This window comes from Centroberyx gerrardi, chromosome 7, assembly GCF_048128805.1.
Source record: "Centroberyx gerrardi isolate f3 chromosome 7, fCenGer3.hap1.cur.20231027, whole genome shotgun sequence".
NCBI lineage: Eukaryota > Metazoa > Chordata > Actinopteri > Beryciformes > Berycidae > Centroberyx > Centroberyx gerrardi.
In genome coordinates this window covers 26,060,747-26,086,775 of record NC_136003.1, presented here as the reverse complement: position 1 = coordinate 26,086,775, position 26,029 = coordinate 26,060,747, and the positions used below count along the sequence as shown (strand labels likewise).

Genomic DNA, 26,029 nt, shown 5'->3' with positions numbered 1-26,029 from the left:
CTTAGCTGCACTCTATCTGAACCTGCTTCTTGTCTCAGCGTTGCAATCTAATCAAATCAAATCAGTAATCTGTGTTATGTGCAAATTAGATACAGACAATCAGGACACACACATAAACTAAGTAAATGTTTTGTGTGTTTTTGCATACAGTCAAAGTATAGGATAAAAAATGTTCTACTTGCCTTCCACTGGGCTCATGATTTATTACTGTAGATCCACATAAACAGTGGTGTTGTTTTTATTAGTCCTGGGCTAGACTTAAGATAAACTTGCGAGGCTTTGATATTAAAGTCTTGAAATAAAATGGCATGCAACTTTTTTTGTTTCATGCCGGCAGAAATGCTTACAAAGAGCAGGAAGACACACGCAGTATCCTTCACAACAACATGGCCAAGGTACTGAGATTCTGAAGGGGTTGAAAGTAATGACTGTAGCCTCGGGTGAAATAACACGCAACAATGGGCCCGGGACAGGCAAGTTATCTGCTAAAATTAGGAACAAATGGAGAAGCACAAGTTCAGAGAGAAAAACTGGGCTGTTTTCAAATGCCATGTCAACTTAAGCTGTTTTTCAGGCATTATGCCATTACAGCCTGCTGTAAGAGCCTAACCAAGACTGCCTACCTGCTTTTTCATCACATCTGGGCGAACGTACTTCTGACAGTTCCCTTCTAGCCCGCTGCATCATGGCTCACTTACAGGAGGATTATTGCTTGTTTTCTTCATTGCTCACGTAGATGCTTGTTAGCGCACTGGGGAACCACAATGCACTGCAGGTCAGCCAGGCAACTGTTGGCCTCACAGCATGAGGGCACAAATTAAAATGATAACAGTAATGAAATAGCGTATATGGAGAAATTAATATGGACCTGGCATATAGTCTAGGTTATCTTCCATATGATGAAGAACTACAAAATGCTCCAGCTGGTGCTAGTATGCAATGGGAAGTACCAGTACACAGAAGAGTAAAAATGACCACCGCCCCAGTTCAAGCACTGCCATTATCCAATAGTTTCTGACAGGGGCCATTTAGTTAGACAAGTATTGATCCCATTGGACAGTTGCCTACCACTATTATTATACAGTATTGACTGGTGATGACCCCGCTTGGCTGATATTGACCTGTCTGGTCTGTGCATAGAGTTCAGAGGAGTGCGGCACCTGGGTTTGTCACTGTGTTTCAGAAGATGTTAAAATGTATTTACCTCAAATGGTTTCACAGAAGGCTGGCTAGGGCTGTCAGTTGCCCCTAAAAATTCAATTAGACTATGAATTGACTGAAATGAGTCAAACTCGACTTGAATATTAATGATCAAATTTACATATTATTGACACATGAAAGCAGAGCGCAGTGAGTTCTAAACAGATAGTCATTCTACCCGGAGTTGATTCACAACATGCGTTTTTTTTCTGTTATTCTGTTTCTTGAAAGATTTGGGTTGCTGTTTTGTTTTAAATTTTGAATGATTGGGTGAGTCTTACTGGGGTAGGCCTAGTTACCGGTGTTTTACTGGGGTATCCAAATATCTTCCAAAAATCACTTCTTAAATTAGGAGGGGTATTTATCTCATTGTCAGACTGAGTGTTTTCTGCCATGAAAATGCTGTTTTTGAGGCATCCGACAGGCAGGTTGGGACTCAAATTCATTATGAGTTTTTGACATTCAACTGAAATTTGAATATTGAAACTGGCAGCCTTACTGGGTTCCAGGTGATTGATAGTTCAGTTGCACTATAATTTATTTTGTGGTCCATATGGCCAAGTGGCATGTTAGCTGCTTAAAAAACAGATGAACAATGCAGTAGTCAGGGGTCCAGGCCTGTGTATATACCGGCCTAACCTAGGCTGCACAAAAACCATGTTCCAAATACACTGTGCTAAGCTATGATTCTGTTATGAGTCAAAATGCTCTTAGTAAATATTAGTATACAATATCAATACATTTTAAAACTTAACCTTGACTCAGCCTTAGCATTACAATGAGCACAGCCACTCTTGCATGATTACTTTGGAGAAAATATGAAGTTTTATGCAGAGTTACAAGAAAGAGTTGTTCAGATTTCCTGACATCTTTGTATTGTAAGGGAGGGAGTAGGGTGCAGGGTTAGGGTTTTCTTGGGACAACAGATCTGTGGGCAGGTTAGCAATTCCCCGACTCATTTTTTTAGGTCAGGACAGCGAGCGAGGAAGCTGATCCCTAGTCAGAACCCTTCGCTTTGGTGCAGATGAAGGGGCGTGGACTGAGCCTCTACATGCATGACAGCCACTCGCCCTGCTGATCCTGTTATTGATCGGGAGCTAGCGAAGTTCATAGGTGTTGTAGGTGGGAAGAAGCCCATGGATCTGACTGTAAAAACATCAATTCTCAACACCAGGACTGGAAAATTGATAATAATGGTCTTTACAGTGTAATTCTGAAATGTCTTCCTATTCAGTAATGGTCTGTGTAGACAGTTGGAGACTCACTGCTAAAAGAATAATGCCGTTGTGGCTGGCAAATATGAAGAAAAATGTTTCTGTGAATTGAAGCATCACATTACCTCTTAGCTGTACCCGTCTCATCAGGATGTTTCTCCCTTCTCCCTCCCCCAGGTGTTTGCGTGTGAATCCTAAAGGTCTGGATGAGGAGAGTAAAGACTACCTGTCACTTTACCTGCTCCTGGTCAGCTGCCCAAAGAGCGAGGTGCGCGCCAAGTTCAAGTTCTCTATCCTCAACGCCAAGGGAGAAGAGACCAAAGCCATGGGTGAGTCGGAGCCGCTCGGCCCTAACCGCTAAGCTCTGCACTCTGAGACGGAAACATGCGGCCTCATTTTCATTTTCTCTCTGACTCATCGCTGCTGTCATTTCCCAAACCTGTCATTGGAAGTAAATTGGAGGCCATAACTGAGAAACCATTTAAGCCTAACCTGTAAAGCGGTTTATGTTGAACAGAAAATGGAGGACATCTCAAAGTTTGAAAGGTTCAAACTTTAAAAGTCCTGTCATACCTGTGTCTCTTGGGTGAAGAAATTCATGAGCGTAGGCGGTGGGGAGTGTGTCTAATACTCCAAGTGTGTCTAATAATGTGAGGTGTCGATAGCCATATGGGCATGTGTAATCACTGCTGGTTGGATTCATTTCCTGTAAATATATAATTCAAAGTAGCGTGGGGCAATTTTGATTTTAATTAAAAAAGACCCAACCTTTTTAGAAGTCTTCGTCCGCCTCTCTCCCCGCTGATGAATTGGAAACCAATGTGCTTCCAATTCCTGCTTATTTTTAATTAGGTTATGTTATGGGAAGGAAAAGCAAACTTGTGTGGAATTGAATTAGCGAGGGCCAGATGTGACCGCTTCCTGGTTATCAGGCTTTCTGGCTGCCTCCCTCTCTCCCAGTACCCCGCAGCATACTGTACAGGAAGAGTGGGGGAGACAGGAGGAGGGAAGACGGGGGTGGGGGGGGTGGGGGGGGGGGGGGGGGGGAGGTAGGGAGAGGGGGAGGTGGGAGGCGGAAGAGTGTTTGAATCGGAGGCGTATGCAGCGAAACTGTGTACAACCCCCTGCGGTGCAGGTTGTGTAGAAAGGGAAATCATTTTTCCTGCTGAGAAACATTCTACCGTGTGAATTTGACCCCCCTCCCCCACACACCCCTCTCTCCCTCCCCCCATACACACCTCCCCCAGTCCCCCCCCACACACACACACAAACACATACACACCCTTACTCCTCTCCTCTCCTCTCCTCTCCTCTCCTCTCCTCTCTTCTCTTCTCTTCTCCTCTCCTCTTCTCTCTTCTCCTCTCCTCTCCTCTCCTCTCTCCCCTCATCTCCTCTTCTCTCAATCCCTCATTTGCCCACTCACACCTCTCCCTCCTCCCTCTCACGTTCCCGATGTCACTTTCCTTTTGCTTTATACTTTTTCTTTGTTCCACCTCTCCCCTATAATGTTTCAATACTACTTCTCAGCTCTCAGCCGCAGCCCCGCGAACGCCGAACCTCGCTGCTGTAATTGTGCATAAAGCTTGCTCTACATGCTCTTATATGCTGGCGGTTACGCGGTAATGGGGAGAGGATTTGCCTGTGGTATGAGTAATAAACAGGCCTCGGAGGTGTTTGACTGCACCGCTTGGCCATTTCATGAGCATTTGCTTCCCTAAATGACCCCAGAAGAGAGCGAATGTAGGGAACACTGAGCGAAGTGAAGAGGATCTCATTTTCCTCTCCTCCTCTCTTTTTGTGTCTCACGGGGTTTCGGCTGTAAATGGTGTGCTCTATGGTGTGCACCCCCCACCCCCCCCCCACCCCCCACCCCCATCCCATTCTTGCCATATGCCCTCCTCCAATCTTCCCATCATCCCCCAGGGGAGACCTGGGCCCTCCACTTTGCTCGCCCTGTCGCAGGAGAAAATTACCCCACTGCCAGCATATTTGTGACAGGGGTTTTAGTGAGCGCTCTGTCTAAGAATATGGCAGTAAAGATTGCTCTATCGGTTCTGGATCATTTAGAATCCAATTTAATCCAGGCCTCTAGGAAAAAAAGGCCAAATAAAAACAAAGTGCCTTAATTAAGAAAGCTGGGTGGACTGTTTATGTGGCATGTCACCGCTCGGCCTCTTTATACATTCAGTCCCCATGGGGAGGCTTTTTAATACAATGCATATTAAGGCTGAATACTTTTAACAGGTATGGTTAGGCAGAGGGATGAGAAGATTCACAGTAGAGAGGAGATAATCAGTAAAGAAGGAGAAAAGTTTTGAAACTGTAGTGAGTACATAATATTTGAAGCCTAGCAGAGCACCATTGCTATCGCAGGCAAATGTCAAAATCTGAGTGATGGAATTCCTCAGCGCCGAGCCGAAGAGCTCAGGAGCTGAAGTTTGTCTTTGAGGTGTCTGTTTGAGTTTCCTGTCTTTTGTAGCTTTTGGATGAGGCAAACCTCTCACTTAAAAGGTAGTTTCTGTCATTAATGCAAAAGCATAGCCTATATACGCAATGTATAATTTGCTCTGAGCCTGGATAAAATTTGATTTGTGTTGAGGTGTGGACTGGCGTGCGCATATTGAGAATAAAAGTATCCCTGCAGTACGCGTAGGAGGAGGTATGAATACAGTCCAAGATTCGAAGGCTGTACTATAACTGCAGATTTGTGGGTTTTGACTGGTAAACCTCGTCATTATCTGATGAATCCCGATCCGCCGCATCAGTCAGCCCTGGAGCCCCCCACTAGAGAGAGTGTGTTTGTGTCTGGATCCTCTGATGGTCCATGCTTGCTAATGGAGATAGATTCAGGCTGCAGTGGCAGCCCACCACCCCCTCCCCACACCGTACTCCCCTACTCTCAGCTTGGCCACATCATTTCTCTCTTTGGCTTAATGTGCTGGTTCTCTCCTCTGAGACTGCCGGGCGGGTTGTAACTTGTCTCTCGACACCCCCCTCCCTCCTCCCTGTGCAAGAGAAAGCAGCTGCCCCCCCGCAGACTCCTCTTCTGACAGCTCCGAGAGGAGAGATGGAAAGTTCTCGTCCTCTGCCGCAAGCTGTTTTGTATTCAAATAGTCTCCTTGTTAAGTCTCCCCTCCAGACAGTGCTTTTTGTTGTGTTGTAGCCAAAGGCTAAGTGAGCTTATGTCTGTATGAGTTGGCCGGAGAGTCTAGCTACAGCAGGGTTTTGGTGTGGGCTCGTATTTTGTGGCTGTAGAGATTCAGTGCTTTTGTTGTTTCAGTTAATTGAAGCTCTGGGTACAGAGAGCTTGTCAGAGACGGTTGCCCTCAGTAACTGATGGAGGTGATCAGGCATTCTGTGTGGGTGAGCGGAGCACGGCTAATGGAGTAGAAGTTATTGGACAGTCTTTACATAATCAGATGGTATTGACATTGGTAGAAAGAACGTCAATAGACATGTTTGTGCTGACACTAGCTTATAGAGCTCAATCTTCAATAAAGATTAGATTTTCTTCTCAAAAAGACTGTGTGTGTGTGTGTGTGTGTGTGTGTATGTGTGGCTGTTTCTCTGCCTACCTGCGTGTCAGCCAATGTGAGTGTGTGTAGAAGAATTGCATTTTTTAACTCGGATACTGCCGAGAATGTAAATGAATGTTCTCATAAATAAACACTTGTGTAGACTGAGGTGGTCAGTTGAAGGCTAAGTGCCATTGTAGGCTAAATGCCGCTGTAGATCAATTGGTTTTGAGGGTTTGGGGATTGGATTAGAGCACGGGCTGTTAGCGGAGGTGCCGTGATTTTGATAAAGTTATGTGCGGGGAAGACGGAGACAGCAGAGTGACAGACGGGCAAGGAGAAATTAGACGGTAGCTGTTGGACCGGCGTGGCGGTGTGAGTTAGCGAGGCCCGCACTGTTGACTCTGGCTGCTGTGTTGGCTGTTACTCTGCTACATGCCAGCCCGTCTTCTGGCGACCTTCTCGTTCTGTGTGCCAGCCGTGTCCCCGAGCCTCCGCCTGAATATGGATGCCCTGCTCACTAAAACACCCTGGCATCACTCCCTCTCTCCTCTTCTCCCCCCCATCTCCAGCTCAGACTTCCTTTTTTCTCACCTTCCCTATCACCTTCAGTCTTTTTTTGTCAGAGTGAGACATTTCAATCACCTATAGGCTACCTGAGCGCTATCAAATTACATCGCAATGTGATAATACTATTTTCGAAAATCATTTCTGTTCTTTATTAAGCAGCATCTAATTAAAAAAAGGAATTAAAAGTTCTATTATTGTGAAAATGTTACTGCAAGTATAAATCCCCACATCTTAGCTGCGATTTTTCACACAACTCCCATAATCCTTCCTTCTTATATGCAAATGAGGTCTATATGTCATCGCCACAAATGCGCTGTGGGACTATACAGAATTTGCAGTTTCTCACCCTCGCTCACTCCATCCTTGTTGGATATCTCAGTTGCTCTCTCTCTTTCTCTCTCCATGTCTGTCTGTCTCTCTCTCTCTCTCTCTCTCTCTCTCTTTCTCTCTCTCTCTCAACATCCAGCTCTTTTTGGTATTCTGGCGGTGCGGTTGCGCTGCAGCCACCTTGGCCAGCGTACTGAAAGAGTGAGCGCCAGCGGTCTGACCTGCAGTTGATTCTCTGCCAGTGCAGGGTCTGACGCCCCACTGGAGATGGCGGCATGGCATTAGCTGAGCTCAGCACACACACACACACACACACACACACACACACACACCCTTATCATCAGTGCCTATAGTGCACACACACTCACACATGCACTCACACACACAGGCACCTCACTTTGATGGGTGAACACTGGAGAACTCACACCTCTCTCTCCTTTTCCCTGGCCTCTGTATCTTTTTCGCTGCAGCTTCTTTCACCTTCTTTCCCCGCCTCCTCCTCTCAGCATGCCCTCTCTCTCTCTCTCTCTCTCTTTCTCTCCATCTCTCTATGTCTCTCTCTCTCTCCTTGCGACCTCCCTCCTCACACCCTAGTTTAGCTCTCGACACTGCCAGAGGGGAAGTCCTCACACACCACCGCTAGTCTTGTTTTATACCCAAATAACACCACTTCACAAGGAGATTCGGTGCCTTGGGACTTCATCTGGGTCTCACATGTTACGTCTTATCAGCCATGTTTAAAGGACACGAAAGAAAGGTGAAAGACAGTAGAGAAAGAGAAGAGCTTCTTAAGACCTTAAAAAAGGCTTTAAGCAAATGCAGGCACCGAGTCTTTTGCTTTGTGTCTACCCAGCCACAAACGGTACAGTACATAGCACGCCAAGGCCACAGAAGTTTGACTCTCCTTTCAAACCAGATAGGCTTTGGTTGAGAGAGCTTTGGTCTGAAGACTCAAAGCGTCTTGACGGAAACACTCCCTTTCTGTAATATACAGAAGGAAGAGGGAGAACAATGAATAAAGAAGAGAAACTGTTTGGAGTGCGTGGATTTGTAATTTTTGTGTGTTTGCGTGCATGCATGCTTGTGTGAGTGTGTGTGTGTGAGTGAGTGTGTGTGTGTGAGTGTGTGTGCACGCTCCTGTCAGCCTCAGTGCGTACACAGTCTCTAGAGGCGGGGATTACAGTGAAGGACCCCCTGCATGAGCAGTGGTGGGAATAACTGCATATGCACTGTACTCGTCCACCAATCCCCTCTCCGGCTCCCTGCGCCCTCGGCTCCACGCGGCGGATTTGACACGGGATCTTACAGCGGCGTTGACACCCCGTCTAACTGCTCCCCGCTGCGATCTGTCAGCGGGTCTGCTGTTGGGATCTCTGTGCGGGAGTAGCCTGAAGGGAAAGTCGATTGAGCTGCCCGAAGGAATCTAGCAGGGCTGTACGCGTGCAATGTGCGTACTGCAGAGCGCCGAGAGGTGAGGGCCTCTTGGTCTGCGGCGACCTCCTGACCTATAGCCTGCTTCAGCCTGGCGGTTTACAGGAGTCTGAACTAATTCATGCCCCTTGGCCAGGTCTCATGGAGGTTTATGGGCTCCCTTTACACCTGGCATTAACATGTGAACCGTATACGGATTATGTCCAGCTGCAGCTTGTCTGCAGGTCCTGAAAAGTCTTAAAATGTCTTAAATTACAGCATCTACATTTAAACTTAAGGCTGTAGAAGGTTCTGAATACAGTTAAATACAGTGTTTTAAGTCTTAAATTAATTTTAGAGGTCTGTACGGTTTGTTGGTGAGAAATTAGCCCAGTCATGCAGGCATATATTCTGCACAGTTGCTTTAATTTTCATGTTTATTCAATTGCAAATTGGTCTTATATTTTATTAAAAGGGTCTTAAAAAGTCTTAATTATCACCTGATAAAAATTGCAGGCAGCTTGGGATATGACTCAGCTGGATTACATTTACACCTGACCTAAAATGCTCCTCCAGCAAACCCACTGAAGTTGGATTTCTCTCTTTCTCGCAAAACGTGCCAGGCACGTCACTTCCTCTCGTAATATTTACGTCCTGCTCTGTCAGCTGTCTGCCACTTGTTTGATTTGCGCGTGCTTTCTAGTTCTAGTTCATTTCCATTTAAGTTGTTGCTTTGTCAGAGTGCCAAATGTGTCTCTGACTGCTGCTTGGAGGTGGTTTGGGGTGATCGGATCTCCCGTGTGTCTTGGGTGAATTTACTCTCTGTCTTCAGAGCTCAACCCGACTGAATATGTATAGGAGATCCCAGAGCAGCGCCTGAGAAAGCATTTTCCTCTCATCAACAAAATGGCAAATGATGTAATTTCTGAGAAGAACGGTGTCACATCCCTCCAATGGAGCTCCAGTTACTTAGTAGAATCCATGTGTTATGCCTTTGTTTCCTTTTTATTGGCAATCAGCTTTAATTTGCTGTGATCTCTGCTGCAGTCGTGGCCCGTAGCCTTCGTCACGGCATCATCTTCTGACCTTGTGTGCGAGCGTTTGCGACTGCTAGGTGAGTGTTCATGACTCTGGCGATTGGTGTGACCGCCCCCACAGTGTGACTGTTGTACATGCAAGAATGCCAGCACCTTTTCCTGCGTCTTGGTAGTGCAACTGAGTGTTACAGAATCCTTCCTGCCACTGTAAGAGATAATTGGCACTCCATAAACACATGATAATTGGACTGCTTTGATCCCTGCAATTTCTCACTTCCTGGCCAAAGAGGCACAGCGGTTCTGTCTCATGTTTACCGCAAGTCTTTATGTGGCAGTGAGAGGATAGAGAGAGCGAAAGAGCGAGAAAGAGAGAGAGATTCTGTTTTCTTCTGAAGTGTTAAAAGCTCCCTGCAGGCAATGCTTCCTGCATCCAGCGTTTTTCGCCATTGTTTCTCCAGTGCTTATGGCCATGACTCATAACACTGTCTCTCTCGCACACGCATTCTCACACACGCACACGCACACAGACACAGACACAGACACAGAGCTTAATCACTTTGCAACATTCTCCACATAATCTTGTTTTTTCCTTGTTTGTGGATGTGTTTTTCAGAGAGCCAGCGGGCGTACCGTTTTGTCCAGGGGAAGGACTGGGGTTTCAAAAAGTTCATAAGGCGGGACTTCCTGCTGGACGAGGCCAACGGGCTGCTGCCTGATGACAAACTCACACTCTTCTGTGAGGTAGGCCCCGAGCCGCGGTAGCAGTTCACTCCACGTTACACTGCATTTCTGTTTTCCATTCCTGTTCCTCAGGGGTTTGGTGGAGGATAAACTCACTCAAACTCAGATTAACCCGCCCTCTTATTTGTAAAACACAGTTTATCCTCTTTTTTTTTCTTTTTCTTTTTTTTTAAGCTGATGGAAATCTTTCCAATTGAAATTCATAGTACTGCACACAGCTATGCCAAAAATTATGCTCTTGATTATTTTACTAGATCACAATTGTTACACTCGATAGTTTGAGGAACAAAATTATTTCGCGGCACTTTTTGCATCTTATATCAGCATCTTGACTTTTTACAACTGCAGTGCACATTCTGAATTAAATTAATTTTTAAAATATTTTTTTAATATTGCCACGACTTGCCAATATTCGATGATTATTAGGACCCCAAAATCGTGATATATACAATTATACATGATGAAATGTGTAGCCCTAGTATATATTGCAGTAATTAGTATCAGAATAATTTAAAGAAAAGAAGATAAATAAAATAAGAATAAATGAATACTATTCAAATATCCTTTTTGTTTGTGTTATGCATGGTTTTGCCTTGCGGTGATCACAACTGTAATTCATATTTCCACCCGTCTTTGTATTCATCACTACTTCACCGCCCGTTGTATGTGCCTGTTAGTGAATAATGTATGTTTTTATTGGTAGTACATAGCCTGTGGGTTTAGATCTCTCCCTCGCCACTAACATACAAGCTGATTGTCATTCAGCCGGCATGGTGGCTTGGCTCTGATTCCTGTGATCCGATGCTGGCTGCTGCTCCTCATTGAAAATTCCCTTGTCGTTCCTCAGCTGTAACACAGGGGGCAGCAGAGGTCAACTGTCCTCTCTCCCTCTCTCCCCTCCGCTGCTCGTTCTCTAGCCAGGGAGCAGAGAAGAGGTTAAACTTTCTGGATATGTTAATGCCTTAGTTGTAATGCATGCACCCATAAATGTTTAAAAAGCATGGCGGTGGCTGTTTAAAACAATTCTAATTAACCCTGCGGGTATGGAGGAGAGGATGTCTTGAAGTTTTCCCTTTTTGTAGCGGAGCGATGTGCAAGTCTGTTTAAAGTGTTTCCAAACTGGGCTTATTGACAGAGGGGTAGGAGGGGCAGCGCAGCTTCTCCAGAGCCGTGTGGGATGGAGGGGGGGGTAGAGCCGTGTGTGTGTGTGTGTGTGTGTGTGTGTGTGTAGGAGTGTCTTTTGCATATATTGTGTGTGTTTGTGCAGGCATGTCTCATCGGGACATAATTTTGAGGATGAGACCGTTTGCTGGTGAGAAGTAGCTGGAAAAGAGAGGGATTAGCTACCTTGACAAATCCTCTCACTGAATCCAGCCTTGTGTATTCTACTCTACTGTAGCGGGGGGAGGTGGGGTGTGTGTGTGTGTGTGTGTGTGTGTGGTGGTGGTGGGGGGGGGTTGCTGGTTCAAGTCCTCGGTGGCCACTTCCTCCTCTGTAAATATCTCGCCTTTCTGTGGTAATTACCCAGCTCTCGTAATGAGCGGGCCCCTGCGAGTGTAGCGTGGAAGTGGGGCGTCGTGTGAAATAAATGATGAGGTTTGCCCACAGTGAGGTCTGGAGAGCGTTTTTCCGCCGTCACATGGGCAGGACGGTTGGCGGCGGTGGGTGGTGTGGGTGGTGTGTGTGTGTGTGTGTGTGTGTGTGTGTGTGTGTGTGGGTGGGTGGGTGGCGGTAGTAAGAAAGTGTGGAATGGTGTTTGAGTCTCTCTTCCTGGTTCTTTTCCATGCGAGAGCGAAGCCCAGTGTTTACCGTCAGAGACCTGGCTCCGCTCTCGTCCAGATGGTCCCTTCCTGCATCTGAGAGCCCGACCGCCCCAGAGCCCAGCGCTCGCCTCCCTTCCTCTCTCTCTTCTCTCTCTTCTCTCATCTCCTCCTCTCCCTCTCTCTCTCTTTTTTTTCCTCCCCCCCCCTCCATCTTATCTCTCATTCAAACCCAATCTCCTCCTCCTCCTCCTCCTCCTCGTTCCTCTTTCCCTTTTTTTTCCCAGCGATTCCCTCCTCTCCTTTCATCTCTCGCTGTCTCTCGCTCTCTCACTCAAGCATCACACTTTTTCCTCTCACTCCTTCCTCACCTCACCCCCCATGTCGCTCGCCTCCCTTGCTCAGTCTCTCTTCCTTTCCTTCCTTCTCTCTTCCTTCCCCCCGTCCTTCGCTTTCCTTCTTTTTCTTCCTCTTCTTTTTGCCCTCCTGTCTGGTGGAAGTGTGTAGGTGTCAAAGAGGCTACGAGGGGAAGCCGGATCACTGTGAAAGGGGGGATGCCGGCTGAACCTTTCCCACTGACCCCTGGTCCCTTCGCCTCATTCGGTTGCCCCCGGAGACATTAGTAATTCAAACTTAGCACAGGGAATCTGGCTGCACATCATGTCGGAGAGGGCCCCGAACAACTCCAGCCATCGTTCTCTCGCGCTCTCTATCTCTCTTTCTCTCTTTCTGTCTCTCTTGCACTCGAAACCCTCCCTCTCTCCCACCCTGCCAAAGCTCCTCAGACACCTGCAAGTATTTAATGAGGAGATAGCTCCCATTAAAGGTGCTGCGTTGGCTGTCAAAAGAGAGCATGAGGGACAGAGAGAAAGCGAGAGAGAGGGGAAAGGGAGGGAGGCAGGCACGGTGAGAAGAGATCGAAGAAAAGGCCTCCTCAGAGGAAGAGTTGGGCACACTGGGTGGCATCGAGCAACGGGGGTGTGGAGAACAGACAAAGAGGAAGAGGAGAAATAAAGACGATATTGGATGAAAAAAAATAAAAACCCCGGGATTGTCTGGATTGGATGGATAGAAATTTGAGGGTAATGTCTGAGACAGAATGGGTTCATGTGGTTGAGACATGTTTTTCCTCCTTTCCTCATTCCTCCTCTAATGAGACACAGTGGTAAAGGAGGTTAAATCCTCTATCTTTTTACCTTTCTTCTCTCTCCGCCCTCTCTCTCTTTCCCTGACAGCGCTGGAGGTAACCTCTTGCTCTAAGGTCAGACCATTATTACACGGCCGTGATACTATAGATAATGCAGATGCTCTGAAAGTTTTAGAGTAATTCTAGACACACGTGCGGGTCCTCCGGCTCCCTGCTGATCCAACTCTCTGCGAGTTAACTTTGCGGCATCGTGATTTGCCTGCAGGTAGAGAGAGTCGTGTTGACTGACACCGCAAGGGTTACTACTCTGGAAGTCTGTTTTGATTGACTAAAGGGAAAGGGATGGGTTTGTTTTGGAAGGGAGAAGTTTATGGGGAAACTTATCTGTCAGTCATCTTAAATTGGCTGCTGAAAAGTGGAGGAACACGGTAGTCCACCTTTAGGCAGACAGAAGTAGTGTCAGAGAGCTACTGCTGCCGGACACATCGGGCTTATTTCACAGAGGAAGCCGTCTTTTCTCTCTGTGGCTTCATGAGGACCGAGGAGGATAAACCCCCTGATGTTCTCTGTATCCGCCATGTCAGTCCTCAAGGCAGCGACATCCATATAGCTAAAACATCACTCTGCTTTTGCCACATTACTGTATCCACAGACTACACCTTGTCTGTCTGCCTTCCTCTCCACTAGGGTTATGCTGTTATATTGGCTTGCAGATATATGTGGCTGACATTGGTCTTTTATTAAAAATCGCATATTGAGTTACAATCGCAATCACTGTCTTCCACTTTTTGATACGAGGAGATCGGTCACCGGTGGGAAAATCCGATGAGTGATGGTGTGAACGCCACAGGGTGAGCAAAGAATCTGTCTGCACTATTCTCATGACAGTTTTATAAAGGTCTTATAAAGGTCTTGATATTGCCAAAGAAAAAAAAAACTGGAAAATTGCGGCAAAACACATACAAACAAATGAAGTTTGTAATTTAGGAACAGGAATACAAAGTGCTAAATTTCTGTTTTCAAATTGTAAGCAGCATTCAAGGGCAAGTGCCCAACTGGAACCCGTTGAATTATTGTTATTATTATTATTTTTGGAACCAGACTGAACACTCCTTCCCCGCAACTGTTGCCATAATTCATTGCAGAGTACGCAGAGGAAGAGCGACAACTGACTGACTGAATTGGCATTGATTTCATTGTCCTTCCAATTAAGTTCTGAACCCTTCTGAAATAAATGATTACCTCTTTAATGCTATCTGGTTTTATATGTAAATGAAGGTAGTAAGAGGATCTGAGAGGAGGAAGATGAAGAGAGTTTTCTCTCAGTGTCTTTTTTCCAGGTACCACAAATGTCATTGTGAAGTGTGGCGGGAAAAAGAATTGCAGAACAGAGTCTGCTCCCAGTGTATTGGCATCAATTGAAAAGCTGTGAGATATGGCCTTCTGCTAGATAGTATCTTCCCTTTTAAAACATCTAAAGGTTGTCTGGATCAAATTACACCCAAGCTTAAGATATTATTCACCTCCAGCTCGGTCACAATGGTAATGGTGTTATGTGCGGCGCAGAAAAAGAGGCAAAGAGCCATTTAGTTATTATTCATTACAGTATGGTATCTAGCTACGCTCCTTCCATCTCTGTGTGAGGCAGAATAGAGGCAGAATAGAGGACGAGAGCGCATGTGTGAGAGTCAACGCCCACATTTGTAAACCGGAAGGTGAGCCAGGGTTTTACTGTTGATTGGTTTATCTTCAGCGCATACGCAATCTTTGACGCGATTTACCATAATGCATTCCGACGGGCGCCTTGGCTAACGCCGGCCGGTCGGAGGTCTTTACTTTACGGCTCCTCCGCCGCGTCCCCCCCTGGGGCGAGGCGGCGGCAGGAGAATAAATGAGCGGGGTGCTGACGTTCAGCTGTTTCCTCCTCTTCCTCGTGGTGTTAGTGCGGCGCGCCTCTCCTGTCGGTGGGTAAGCACTTTGCCGGGTGACAGCACCCATCCTTCACAGGGCCCTGCCATATGCCGCGCTGCTGTCAGAGGAGACGACTGCAGATGCTCCAGCTGCTCCCTCCCCGCACACTGAGCGGCACACACACGCACCCACCTCCGAGGGGAAGAGAGAGGGATAAGGAGACGGAGGTGGGGAGAGATGGAGGGAGGAAGGGGGTGGAGGGGGTGGGGAGCGGTCGAGGGATAAAGGCAGAGGACGGAGATCGGGAGAGGGGTTTGTGTGGGCAAAGGGGGTAGACGAGGTCGGATAATCTTTTATTGCTGTGAAATGAGGTAGAAGTGTTTTTTTTATTTTTTTCACATGAACAGAACTGGTGGTAAAAGTGAAAAAGGTAAAAAAAAAGTTTGAGAGGGGATTGGAGACCTAATCACAGAGATGGACAGACAAATGAGTTAGGGAGAGACGGAGAGGAAGAGAACAAGCAGATGCTTTGAGCGCCGGCTTGATCCCTCTTGCAACTTTTACCATGATAGCTCTTTGGCAGCCATTTTTGAGCCGCGGTGGATCCTTTAATTGATACGCTTTTGCACCAACACCACATCAACAGGTCTTTTAAATCCCATCAAAAGACCTCTGCTTCTCCCAGAGTAAAGACAGCAGAAATTGAACAAGCAAGCGGCTTTCACCACTTTATTTATTTATTTTTTTTGGTCCAAACATTTCCTTCAAGCACTTTAGATCGAGGCTCAGGGTCTCAAAGCTATCAGTTTAGTGTCTGTGATCTTCCAGAAGAGAAAACAAAACTACTTAAAAAGGGACCCAAATGGCTGGTGCTCACAGACGGCACGCAGAGGCCCTCGCTCGCTGCCAGTGGTGATACGTGTGTGTGTGTGTGTGTGTGTGTGTGTGTAAGAACAAGGTTGGCCAGGCACAACACACTTGGCTGTGAATCGGGGTGCGGACCAGGACGCTCGTTCAGCAGCTTGACTTCAAATCATGCATGAAATATGCCTCTGTCTGTGCAGATCCACCCAAATACCTCAGTGTCAGTGGTAGGCCCGCCTGTCTTTGGACCAAGCCATTGAAATGCACACAGCTGGGTCCCTGCACACAGCTGCTGAAATGACCACTGTTACAGATGAACAGGTACGTACAGTGGTGTGATTATGTATGGGCAGGGATGAATTGAATTCGCATGAAGACTCACCGAAGTCTATTGTAAAGTTTCAGGTCACTGCAAAAACATATCCGGCCTTAACAAGACATTTAATTTAGTATGTAGTCTTTAAAGTCTTTAAATCCACCCTAAAAGACTTTCCCTCTGTTAAAAAACAGCTATTGGCGATGCGCCTTGCATTTCTGGGTCCATTTTGTTGTTTGGTGGTGTGTTTTTCTTATTCCTGCGGATAGCTGGCCAAGCGCAGATGATGTGACATCATGTTGAGATATTTCCAACACAGCTACAATCGAGTTTGAAAGCAGAAATGTTTTCAACTATCTAGAACATTAGTGGTAAATGCTTTTGCCCTCAGTGCCTCAGAATCAAAGAACAAAGTCTTCTTTCTAGACTAAGCATTTTGCGCTGACGTTCAACAGTCATGCAGGGAGACATCCATTGTAGAAGAGGCAGAGAGACCAATTTCTCCACCAACTGTAGCCTCAATAGACCAGAATGCAATACAGGCACAAGACATGTTGCATTTTGAGTATGGGGTGCAACTCTTGCTTTTTCTTGCCTGGAAAAACTCGCTCTCCTGCTCTTGATATCACTTTCGCTATTAGTGGTGGGTTGATTCACAAATCAATTGTTCATTTGAATGATACTTTAAAGTGAACAGTCGAATTGGTTTGCCTAAGGAGCTGAATCGAAATTTCCAAACAGTTCAGTGTCCGTGTTTGGACTGCGCTCCACACAGCTCTGAGTGAGCCGACACAGCTTGTAAACACAAAACAACCCTAACCCAAATTATTGGTGATGACTTCAATGCTGGCTGGCGACTCTCCAAAATAGACGTAATCAACCACAGTCGCTACAAACTTCATAGCCCAAGCGCAACTGTACGATTCGTTTAGTTTGTTCAGCAGTTCATTTGCTAGTGTGTGGATTAATAGCTCAGGTGCTGAATCGACATCTTTCGTTTCAGACTGAACGAAACTGACTGAATGGGTTGTTGATTCACTATCGTTGGGCAGCCCAAAAGAATCCAGTTAGTTTAAAGAATTGGTCTTCCTGCCACTAATCGCTTTTACTCTCTCCTCCTACATGTAAAACCAACAAATGGATGCATGTTAAAGGTCCCATATCGTGTAAAACAGGATTTCCCTTGCGTCTTTGATTATAGAGGAGTTGGATGGTCTATCTAAACATGGTGAAAGTATCAAAACGCACGGTCGCCAACTAAATCCACACAATCCATATTAGAAAACCGAGCCTCTAAACGAGCCGATTGGACTTCCGTAACTTTGTGGCGTCACAAAGGTTCGCTCATTATCATTTTTGTAAGAAATAATAGACTAACAAAGTGTTTTTTTCAAAGCGGTTGAGCGGTTGTTTATTACCGGAGAGTTTTCCCTGCCTCTCGCTGTCTGTAGCTGCCGTGTCTGTCGTGTCTCACGTTTCACTCTTGAAACAGTTAGCCAATCAGAATATATTAATATTTATTTAATATATTTAATATTAATGAGACTTAAAAGCACAGCAATAGAAACAGCCTGTTCTTGGTAAGGAAAACACTGGAGAGTGTAGAATATGGGACCTTTAAGGCGTGTTCCCTGGGGGTTGTCAAAAGGCATTCTGGGAAATGTAGGAAATCACTAACTGAAGTAGAAATAGACGAGGCGGGTTGAGAGAAAGTGGATACACCAAAAAAGTAAATTGTAACACTTCATCACAAAATAGCTGCTGGAATGCACTGAACATCACAGATTAATGCTATATATCAGTGTAAGAGCAGCCAAGAGTGGATATTTGCCTTAAAATCTTATTTTTACTTTGTCAGTGGGGTGAGATAATTCCACTGTTGCTGCAAATATATTCAAATCAGGTGGATCACACCACTGGTGTCAAGGTAATATCACTTGATTCAGGGAAATTCATTAAAGAAGTTGATTTTTTACTGTGGAAACAATTTAAATTTTCTCACCCAGTTGGCAGACTTGTTCACTTGTTTAAGAAAATATGATTTTAAGACTCAATGCAAAAATGACTGAGTAAAGTGGAGATTTTGTGCAGTGATAACTAAAGTTTATCTATAGAGCATTGTTTGCCTTCATAAGACTATGGGTAATATAGAAGTAGCATGGACTGACTATACACCCTCCAGTACAAAGGCTAATAAAAACATTTCACAATGGACTTGTATGTTTTATTTTTGTCTAAAGGCTCTGATCAGCTTTAATTGTTTGATGTTTGCTACCCATGTCCTATCTTTGTTGGTTGCTACCAGTCTATTTTGCCCAAAACTTTAAAGTGGTAATCCTCGATGGTGGTGGTCACTTGTTAGTCAGTGTGAGTGTCTGTAGGTGGCGCTCTTTTCTCTGTCTGTTCAGCCACGGTGGCTGTCGCCGCTCATGCTAACTACCCAGTCCTCCTCCTCTTTATTCCAAACACACTGAAAATGTAAAATGCATGACTTCCTGGGCACCAGAGGATTTTTCCCGGGAAAAACCTACCAGACAGCGGGCGTTTAGAACAGAAACTGTTAAAGCCTTCGTAAGCCGGCTACAGGTTGAATCACCATTGTGTTATATAAATAGACGATGGAGAGTAGCAAACCTGGCATTTTTTTTTTTTTGTGTGAAAATGTCACAGATTATTACTTTAAAGCACAATAGTAAATCACTTGGATGAAATTAATGGGCTGCAACACAAGAGGCTGAGTTTTAGAGCGTGTGAGCTTATCGGTGGTTCAGTGGTCGGTGCTGTCGCCTCACAGCAAGAAGGTCGTGGGGTCAGATCTCCGCCCCGGTCCTTTCTCTGTGGAGTTTGTGGAGTTCCCATCGGCATGAGTGTGTTTGTGTGTAGTATGGTATATGATGGTATATGTATATGACGTAGTATATGATGTATAGTATGCATATGATGTAGTTAATGATGTATATGAAGTATGTATATGACGTAGTATAGGATTTATATGATGTGTATATGCAGTATATGCAGTATGTATATATGATGTAGTATGTATGACATGTACTGTATATGATGCTATGTGAAGCCCTTTGAGACGTGCTTGTGATAAAGGGCTATATAAATAAACTGGACTAGATCTTTCTGTAGCTCTTGTCTTCTGAGGAAAATGTGTGTAATGTTTAGACTTTTGTTTTGGTAGCTGTGGGATGCGGTGGCTATTTTGGTTGTTGACGTCAGCCTCACATCCGATCCCAGTACTATTCTCAGTATTATCAATTAAGGTACCTGTTGCAGATGGACAAGGGCTACTAATTTTGACTGCTCTGTCAGATTCTGCCAACTAAATTATCCTGTAATTGCTCTGAGTGTGTTTGATTTGAGTGAGTGATATGGCCAAATGATGCATTTTCGTAGTCCTTTATGTCCCGGTAGCAGTGGGGGCCACCTCTGACAGAGAGAGGATGAGTAAGAAAGGCAGAGAGGGAAAGAGAGAGAGCAGCAGCGTGGGTCTGAGGCATCGAGCCTGTTTACTTTAGCTGGCTGGAGAGTGGAGGGCAAGTCATGCATTATAAAAAGCTGGTGATGAGTTTTGTGCTCAGGGGTTCAGACGACAAGTTTAAAGATCACAGATCTATTAAGGCATTGCAGACAAAAGTGTGTCTGTCTGTGTCTCTGTGTCTCTGTGTGTGTTTGGTTTTAATGAAAATACTGCTGTCACTGAGTCATTTTCTCATCCGTCTGATTGCTCAGCTACTTCAGACCCACCTAGTTATTTGTTCTATCTATACAGTGCGTTACAAAATATATAATCCCACTCCTATAACATTTAATTCAGCTAACTTTTTCCTTCCTCTCAGGCAGTAATAACTGACAACCGGCAGTGAATCTCCAGACTAGTAGAGTTTGAATTGAAGCACACAGCAGCAGCAGCAACGTAGTTCATGTTACAATTGATAATTGTAAACATTTGCTTACTCTGCACAGAAGAGAGACTGTGGAGTTTGCCTTTCTGTTTTAACTTATTGTTGTTAATAGTTACCCATGAGGTCAGTAGCAATACGCTTTTGATTACAAGGGAGCCTGGCCCAAATCATATCAATAAAACTATGCAATGTACAAATGCAAACAATACTTATGCAAATAGTCCATGGATAATTTAAATAGCGGTGGCAAGAAGGAAATGACCCAAAACGAGAAAATCACTTCTAAATTTGTGCAGCTGCATAGTTTCATGGGTGTGGTGTGGTGTGATATGAGAGTGAGTGTGTGTGTGTGTGTGTTTGTGTGTATTTGTGGTTTGATGAGGTGAGTGTATGAGTGTGTCTATTTATTTGCGTGTTTTGTGTCTCTGGCCTCTGCGTGTGTTTATCTGTGTTTCAGAATGCACAGGATTGAACAGAGAAAAATGAGACTTGGGAGGTAAAAGAACAAGCTCCGTAACTTAATGAATTTCATTTGATTGGATTATTATTATTTTTTTCTGTTTTGAACTATTTCACGCATGGCGAAACACTGTAAATCCATAAAACAAACGCATAAACGGGCAGAAAGAGATTGATGCATTATGAATAAATCATCTGGGCTCAATATTAACTCTGCGTTGCCTGGAGGGTTCAGGGGGAGCTTAGCGACAGATCCATCTTGATGTCTGGAGAACCGGAGTTACCAGGAGGCGAGCGCTTTAGTCAATACATATCGTGGGAATTTAATTACCAATACTAATGATGATAATGGCGATATGGTGGCACTGATTATTCATTACTGCTATTCTTTACCTTAGGCTGTGTACAAAATGCCCCTCCTGTCATCACCCTCACCATCTTTATTTTTATCGTTTTACGTCATTGTCACCCAGCGATGTGGTGGCAAATAAAGAGCAGGGTGATCATCACAAACAAAAATCAATTCTACTTTCAGAAAAGGATTTGGTTATGCTTTTTTTCATTTAAAACACCCTATCCCCATGTCACTCAAATTGGTTTGATGCTGCTTACTATGGCGTATAATATGAATTCACATCATAAAGTTATATATCGGCATCAAAAGGTGACTAAACACACTTCTGCAAATGAAAAGGTGGGTAATCTGGCTACAACCCCGTCGTCGCCCGTTATGAAAAGGATTGTTTTGGAGGAGGAAGATGCGGGGAGGAAGAAGAGGAGGAGGAGGGCGATGGTGCCGAAGAGGAGGAGGGTGACAGTGACTGAGGATGACAGCTAATGGTGTGAAGCCTGTCAGGGCAGCCAGTGTGTCTAAATAACCAGGTGCTGCGATTTAGTTTCTGCCTGGTTAAACAGTGGAATAATTGGTCAAGTTAGCCAGTAATTAGACCGGCTCTGCCACGCTGCGTCGGAGAGCCCGGCGACGGCTCCGCCATGCTAATTGGGCTATTTATACCGAAACACATTGACCGAGCTCACCGGCTTCCCTTCCATTCGCTTTTCAGCACTTGTTTATTTTTTCTGTGTGTACTCACAACACGGCGCTGGACTCGGCACCCTGCTCCTCCCCTCCTCCTCCTCCTCCTCCTCTCCTAAAGCCATTTTTCATTCCAACTTGAGCTCAGTGAACTTCTGTCCTATGCCCTCTCTCTGCCTCTCTGCCTCTCTCTCTCTCTCTCTCTCTCTCTCTCTATGTCTCTCTGTCATGTGTTTCCCATCGCCCTCTCTCTCCCTCCCTCCCTCTCCCTCCTCTCTTGTACACAGCAGCTCCCTCTCTCCCAGGCTTTCTGTACTGCTAATCAGTGTTTTATGAATGCCTTTGTCTGTGTTATGCGAGCGACTGTCTCATCCTTGTGTGTGTGTGTACGTGTGTGTGTGTGTGTGATAGAGAGAGAGTGTGTGTGTGTGCACGTGTGTGTGTGTATTCCACTGTGAGTGTGTGGAGATGGATGTACGTCAGTCAGACCTGCATCCCCCTGGAGTGTGATTAATGGAGCCAGCTGTGGAGACCAGACTGTGCCGTAGACACACGCACGCACACACACACACACACACACACACACACACACACACACACACTCACACGCACAGACGAATACTGTCAAAATGCTCCTTTCTCCAGAAACGCCGCATTTTCTTTTCGCTGTGTCCCTGTCATGTCTGTGCCAGAAATGAGCTGCTGTTTATGAGAAGCCATCTCTAACTGGAGATCCCACCTATAGCTTCCTCGCCACGTCCTCTCTCTCTCTCTCTCTCTCTCTCCCCCTTTGTGTGTGATGGCCTCTCTATTCTCTCTCTTCATCTGTCACTCAGTATCTGCGTCTGTATTCTCTCTTTCTTTTGCAATCCGTCACTTTCTCCCTCTTTCTTATTTCTTTTCTTCCTTTCTTCCTTCTTCTGACTGTCTTTCTCTCTTTCTCTTTTTCTCTCTTCCTCTCTTCCTCTCTTTCTCTCTTTCTTTCTGTCTCTCTTTCTCTCCTTCAGGCTAACCCTCACACCTCCATCAGGAGCAAACAAGGCTCCTTGACATTCAATTTCCTGCTTGCCACGCACTTCTCCATTGTACGTGTTTCTCCTTTTTTTTGGGCCTCTTTTTGTGCGAGTTGAATGGATGGATGGATGTGGCATTGGACGAGTGGATGGATGGATGAGGAGGGGACTGGCTGTTTTTCATGGGGTTTTGGGTGTCGGCCTCCCTGGCTGAGCCTTTCAGCAGCAAGGTCACTTTGCTGGGCTGTTGTGGGGATTTTCAGCCTTTTTCTCTACAAACACACTGAATGTGTTCAGGACCTGTTGGGAATGACAACAGGAAAAGAGCATTGTCTTCAAGTTTGTTTGTTTATCTGGTGTCATCTCTGGCTGGATAATGCAATAATGGGTCAAAAAGTAATGAACTGTCTGAAAATGTAATAAAACCTGTTATTGTAGTAATTGGCCAAAATATAATAAAGCATTTAAATGGCTTGATTATGTAATAAAAACCTGTTATTTTAATAACTAGCTGCATGTAATAACATCTTCAGATAAATAATATACTTCAGATAAGTAACATTTGTTAAAGTAATCCTCCTTATAATGTAATAATCGTGCAAAATGTAATAAAAAATCCCCCCAAATGTGCTGAAAATGTAATAAATCAACTTACTGTAATAAGTTGCTGGTAAAGTAAAAACATCTTCACATTGATATTGTAATTATTAAAAAAAAAGTTACTCCATATAAAAGTTAGACCCCATGTAATGTAATAATTGATGTCAGTGTAACAGTGTATTGCATTATTAGGAAAGAAAATATTACAGTATTAGTCTAAAATTGTTATTATCTAGCAGGTTTTTACTGAATATGAAAAGGTTTTATTACACTTTTGACTGATTCAGAGGGAAGTTTTATTACAATTTGACACATAACATTATCAGTCAGTTATTATATTATCAGTGTCTGCAGGCTTTATGTTGCTGAACAAACCATCAGCTACATTCTAAACAGGGCTATGGCTAGCGAACGCTGCTATTATGTGCGGTTTGTTTGATTAGATAATATCACAGAGATGAATAAAAAAAATACAAATAGGCAAGCCAGTCAATCCAGGCTGTCGGAAATTAGTTAGTAATTAGTGTGTGTGCGAGTATGTGGGTGTGGGTGTGTGTTTGTGTGTGTGCCTGTGCGTGTGTGTGTGTGTTTGCACTCAGTCCTGTTGAGAGATAAATGAGTCTGGTTGACATTGTCTGGAACAGGTGGTGAAGTCAGCAGGGAAGACGTACAGACAACTCTCGTACACACACACACACACACACACACACACACACACACACACACACACAAGCACACTCAAATTGACTTCAATGCCTATTTTCTGGCTTGTTTGAGAGTGTAACCAATCTGATTGGGTAAAGAAGGAAGAATAGGTTGCCTTTGAATAGCCCCCATATTGAGTGCCTGATGTATTGATTACAGAAGCAGAGGGCCAACATTAATCATTCACAGCGTGTTTGATTGACTGATGTATTGTCTTGTTACGAACATTGCACACTATTTATTTTCCTCAATATGAACCACTGAGTGTGTTAAAGGGACAGTTCACCCTAACAAATTCTTTTGTTTGTACTACTGAAACTCCACTGTAGTTTGTAGGAACATGAAACACACAGCGAGTGAGCTACTGCACCTCAGCCTTTTCCCAAATCATTGAAGTCAATGGAGCCTGGTTGTTTAGAGATCCAACAAGGGCAGAAAATGACCATCAAATTTCTCTAAACGGCTCATGCAGCATTTTTTTGCCAAACAATTGCAATTGGATTTACCCCGTTATCTCCTATATTTTCCTCACTGAGAGTTCCTTGTTACTGAAAGAGTGAATTATAGGGACGGGACGATACGCTTATCTCAGGATACAATTCAATACTCTATATAGTGTTCACTGTTCACTGTTCAATGACAACAAAGCATGACTGCAGAATTAATTTTTATTTCTGAGCCACAAATCTTTCTAGCAATGACATTGGCTTGCTAGAATGAAAACAACAATTTAAAAATCTCATTACAAAGCGCAAATAATATAATTTGGATGGAGAGCTTGTGAAATTGTGATGGGCAAGTCGTCTCATTTGTGATTACTACAGCAGAATAAAATGGAGCTGATATCGCGATTCATTTTTCTGCCCCACGATACGTATTGTCGCATTTTTGTATTGCGATATATTTAATTTCGATATATTGTCCCATCCCTAGTGAATTATATATACTGTAGGAGATAATGAGGCAAATACATTGGTAAATTGTGTCCATGTATATATATGTGTGTGTGTGTGTGTGTGTTTTCAGGTGAGCGTGGTACAGGACTCTGTGAACATCTCAGGCCAGAACACTATGAACATGGTGAAGGTTCCTGACTGCAGGCTGGCTGAGGAGCTCGGAGATCTTTGGGAGAACTCCAGATTCACAGACTGCTCCCTGTGTGTCGCCGGCCAGAAGTTCCAGGCACACAAAGCCATCTTAGCAGGTGAGAATATCCTGCGTTCATCACGTATGGGAAAGATGATAGATACAAGCTTCCTACTTAGCTTTCAGATGGCAAATACTACTTGGGATTTGGCGACTGATCCTGATTTCTCAGACTTTGTGAATTCCGATGTCACCAAGAAGAAACTAAAGAAACGCTTATTTTTTGTTTGGTTTGCAGTAAAACATGAACTCAAATGTGTCACTCATGAAAATACACGTGTTAAGTGTGAAAAAGCTGATCAGGAGCAAACAAAGTCTACAGAAAACTTCAACTGCGACGCCTTGACGGCTTCAAACTAGTTTGAACGTGTGAACACTTCCAAGTCGTTGCTTTCAACCATCAAGTTGTTCTGACGGATATTCCCATATGACATGAACACACACACACACAGCATGATCAATGGAGCCGACTGCTGCGGAAACCAGACGTTAGTGTACACACACATAGATACAGACATGCACATTACATGCATATATATATACGGGTTAGACAGATATATTAACGATTATTATTAACAAGTTAAGAACAGTGTAGCTATTATGGGTGGATGCTGTATAAATGTTTCTACCGCAGGTGGCATCCTTTGTTGCCATAGAAGCCTGATTTGATGTGTAATTGTTAATGGGCTCATTAGTGAGGGGGACAGGTGTGAGAGGGGAAAGGGAAGTGTCCAGTGCTGCGATGCGCCTTCTTTTCACATGTCAACTGTGCTGTGTCAGTGTGGTTAGATGCTCTTTAAGGTGTGCGAACAAACTACATAGTTACCTAGTTAGCTAATGATAAATACCATCCTTTCACATAAGAACCTCTCCTTTATCCATGCTCTCTCTCTTGTATTGCTATTAATGTTAACTACCTCATCATCGAAATTGTTAATAATAATCATCACAGATAAAACTCCAAATCAAACGCTAACCTTGCTAATGTTAATTAGCATTATCTATAGCTGCATTAGCCTTGTACTCCACACACTCAGCTAGCTTCCGCTAGCCCCGATATGTGTTGACTTTACTGTTATAGCTGGCTGCCGCTAACCGCTGTTCCAGCAGCGTAGCAGTTCTCTCACCTCTGTGGTCTGTACGTCT

The 26,029-nt window shown here is 44.6% G+C and overlaps 1 protein-coding gene across 2 annotated transcripts in view; it reads left to right on the top strand.

The window, feature by feature from the left end:
- The window catches only part of spop (speckle type BTB/POZ protein), a 69,026-nt gene that overhangs the window by 28,497 nt on the left and 14,500 nt on the right, over positions 1 to 26,029 (top strand). For both annotated transcript variants that reach the window (XM_071894386.2, XM_071894385.2), the window contains exons 5-7: positions 2,592 to 2,743; positions 9,888 to 10,015; positions 24,764 to 24,941. In XM_071894386.2, coding sequence (XP_071750487.1) covers positions 2,592 to 2,743; positions 9,888 to 10,015; positions 24,764 to 24,941 — 458 coding nt within the window. The remainder of the gene's footprint in view (positions 1 to 2,591; positions 2,744 to 9,887; positions 10,016 to 24,763; positions 24,942 to 26,029) is intronic.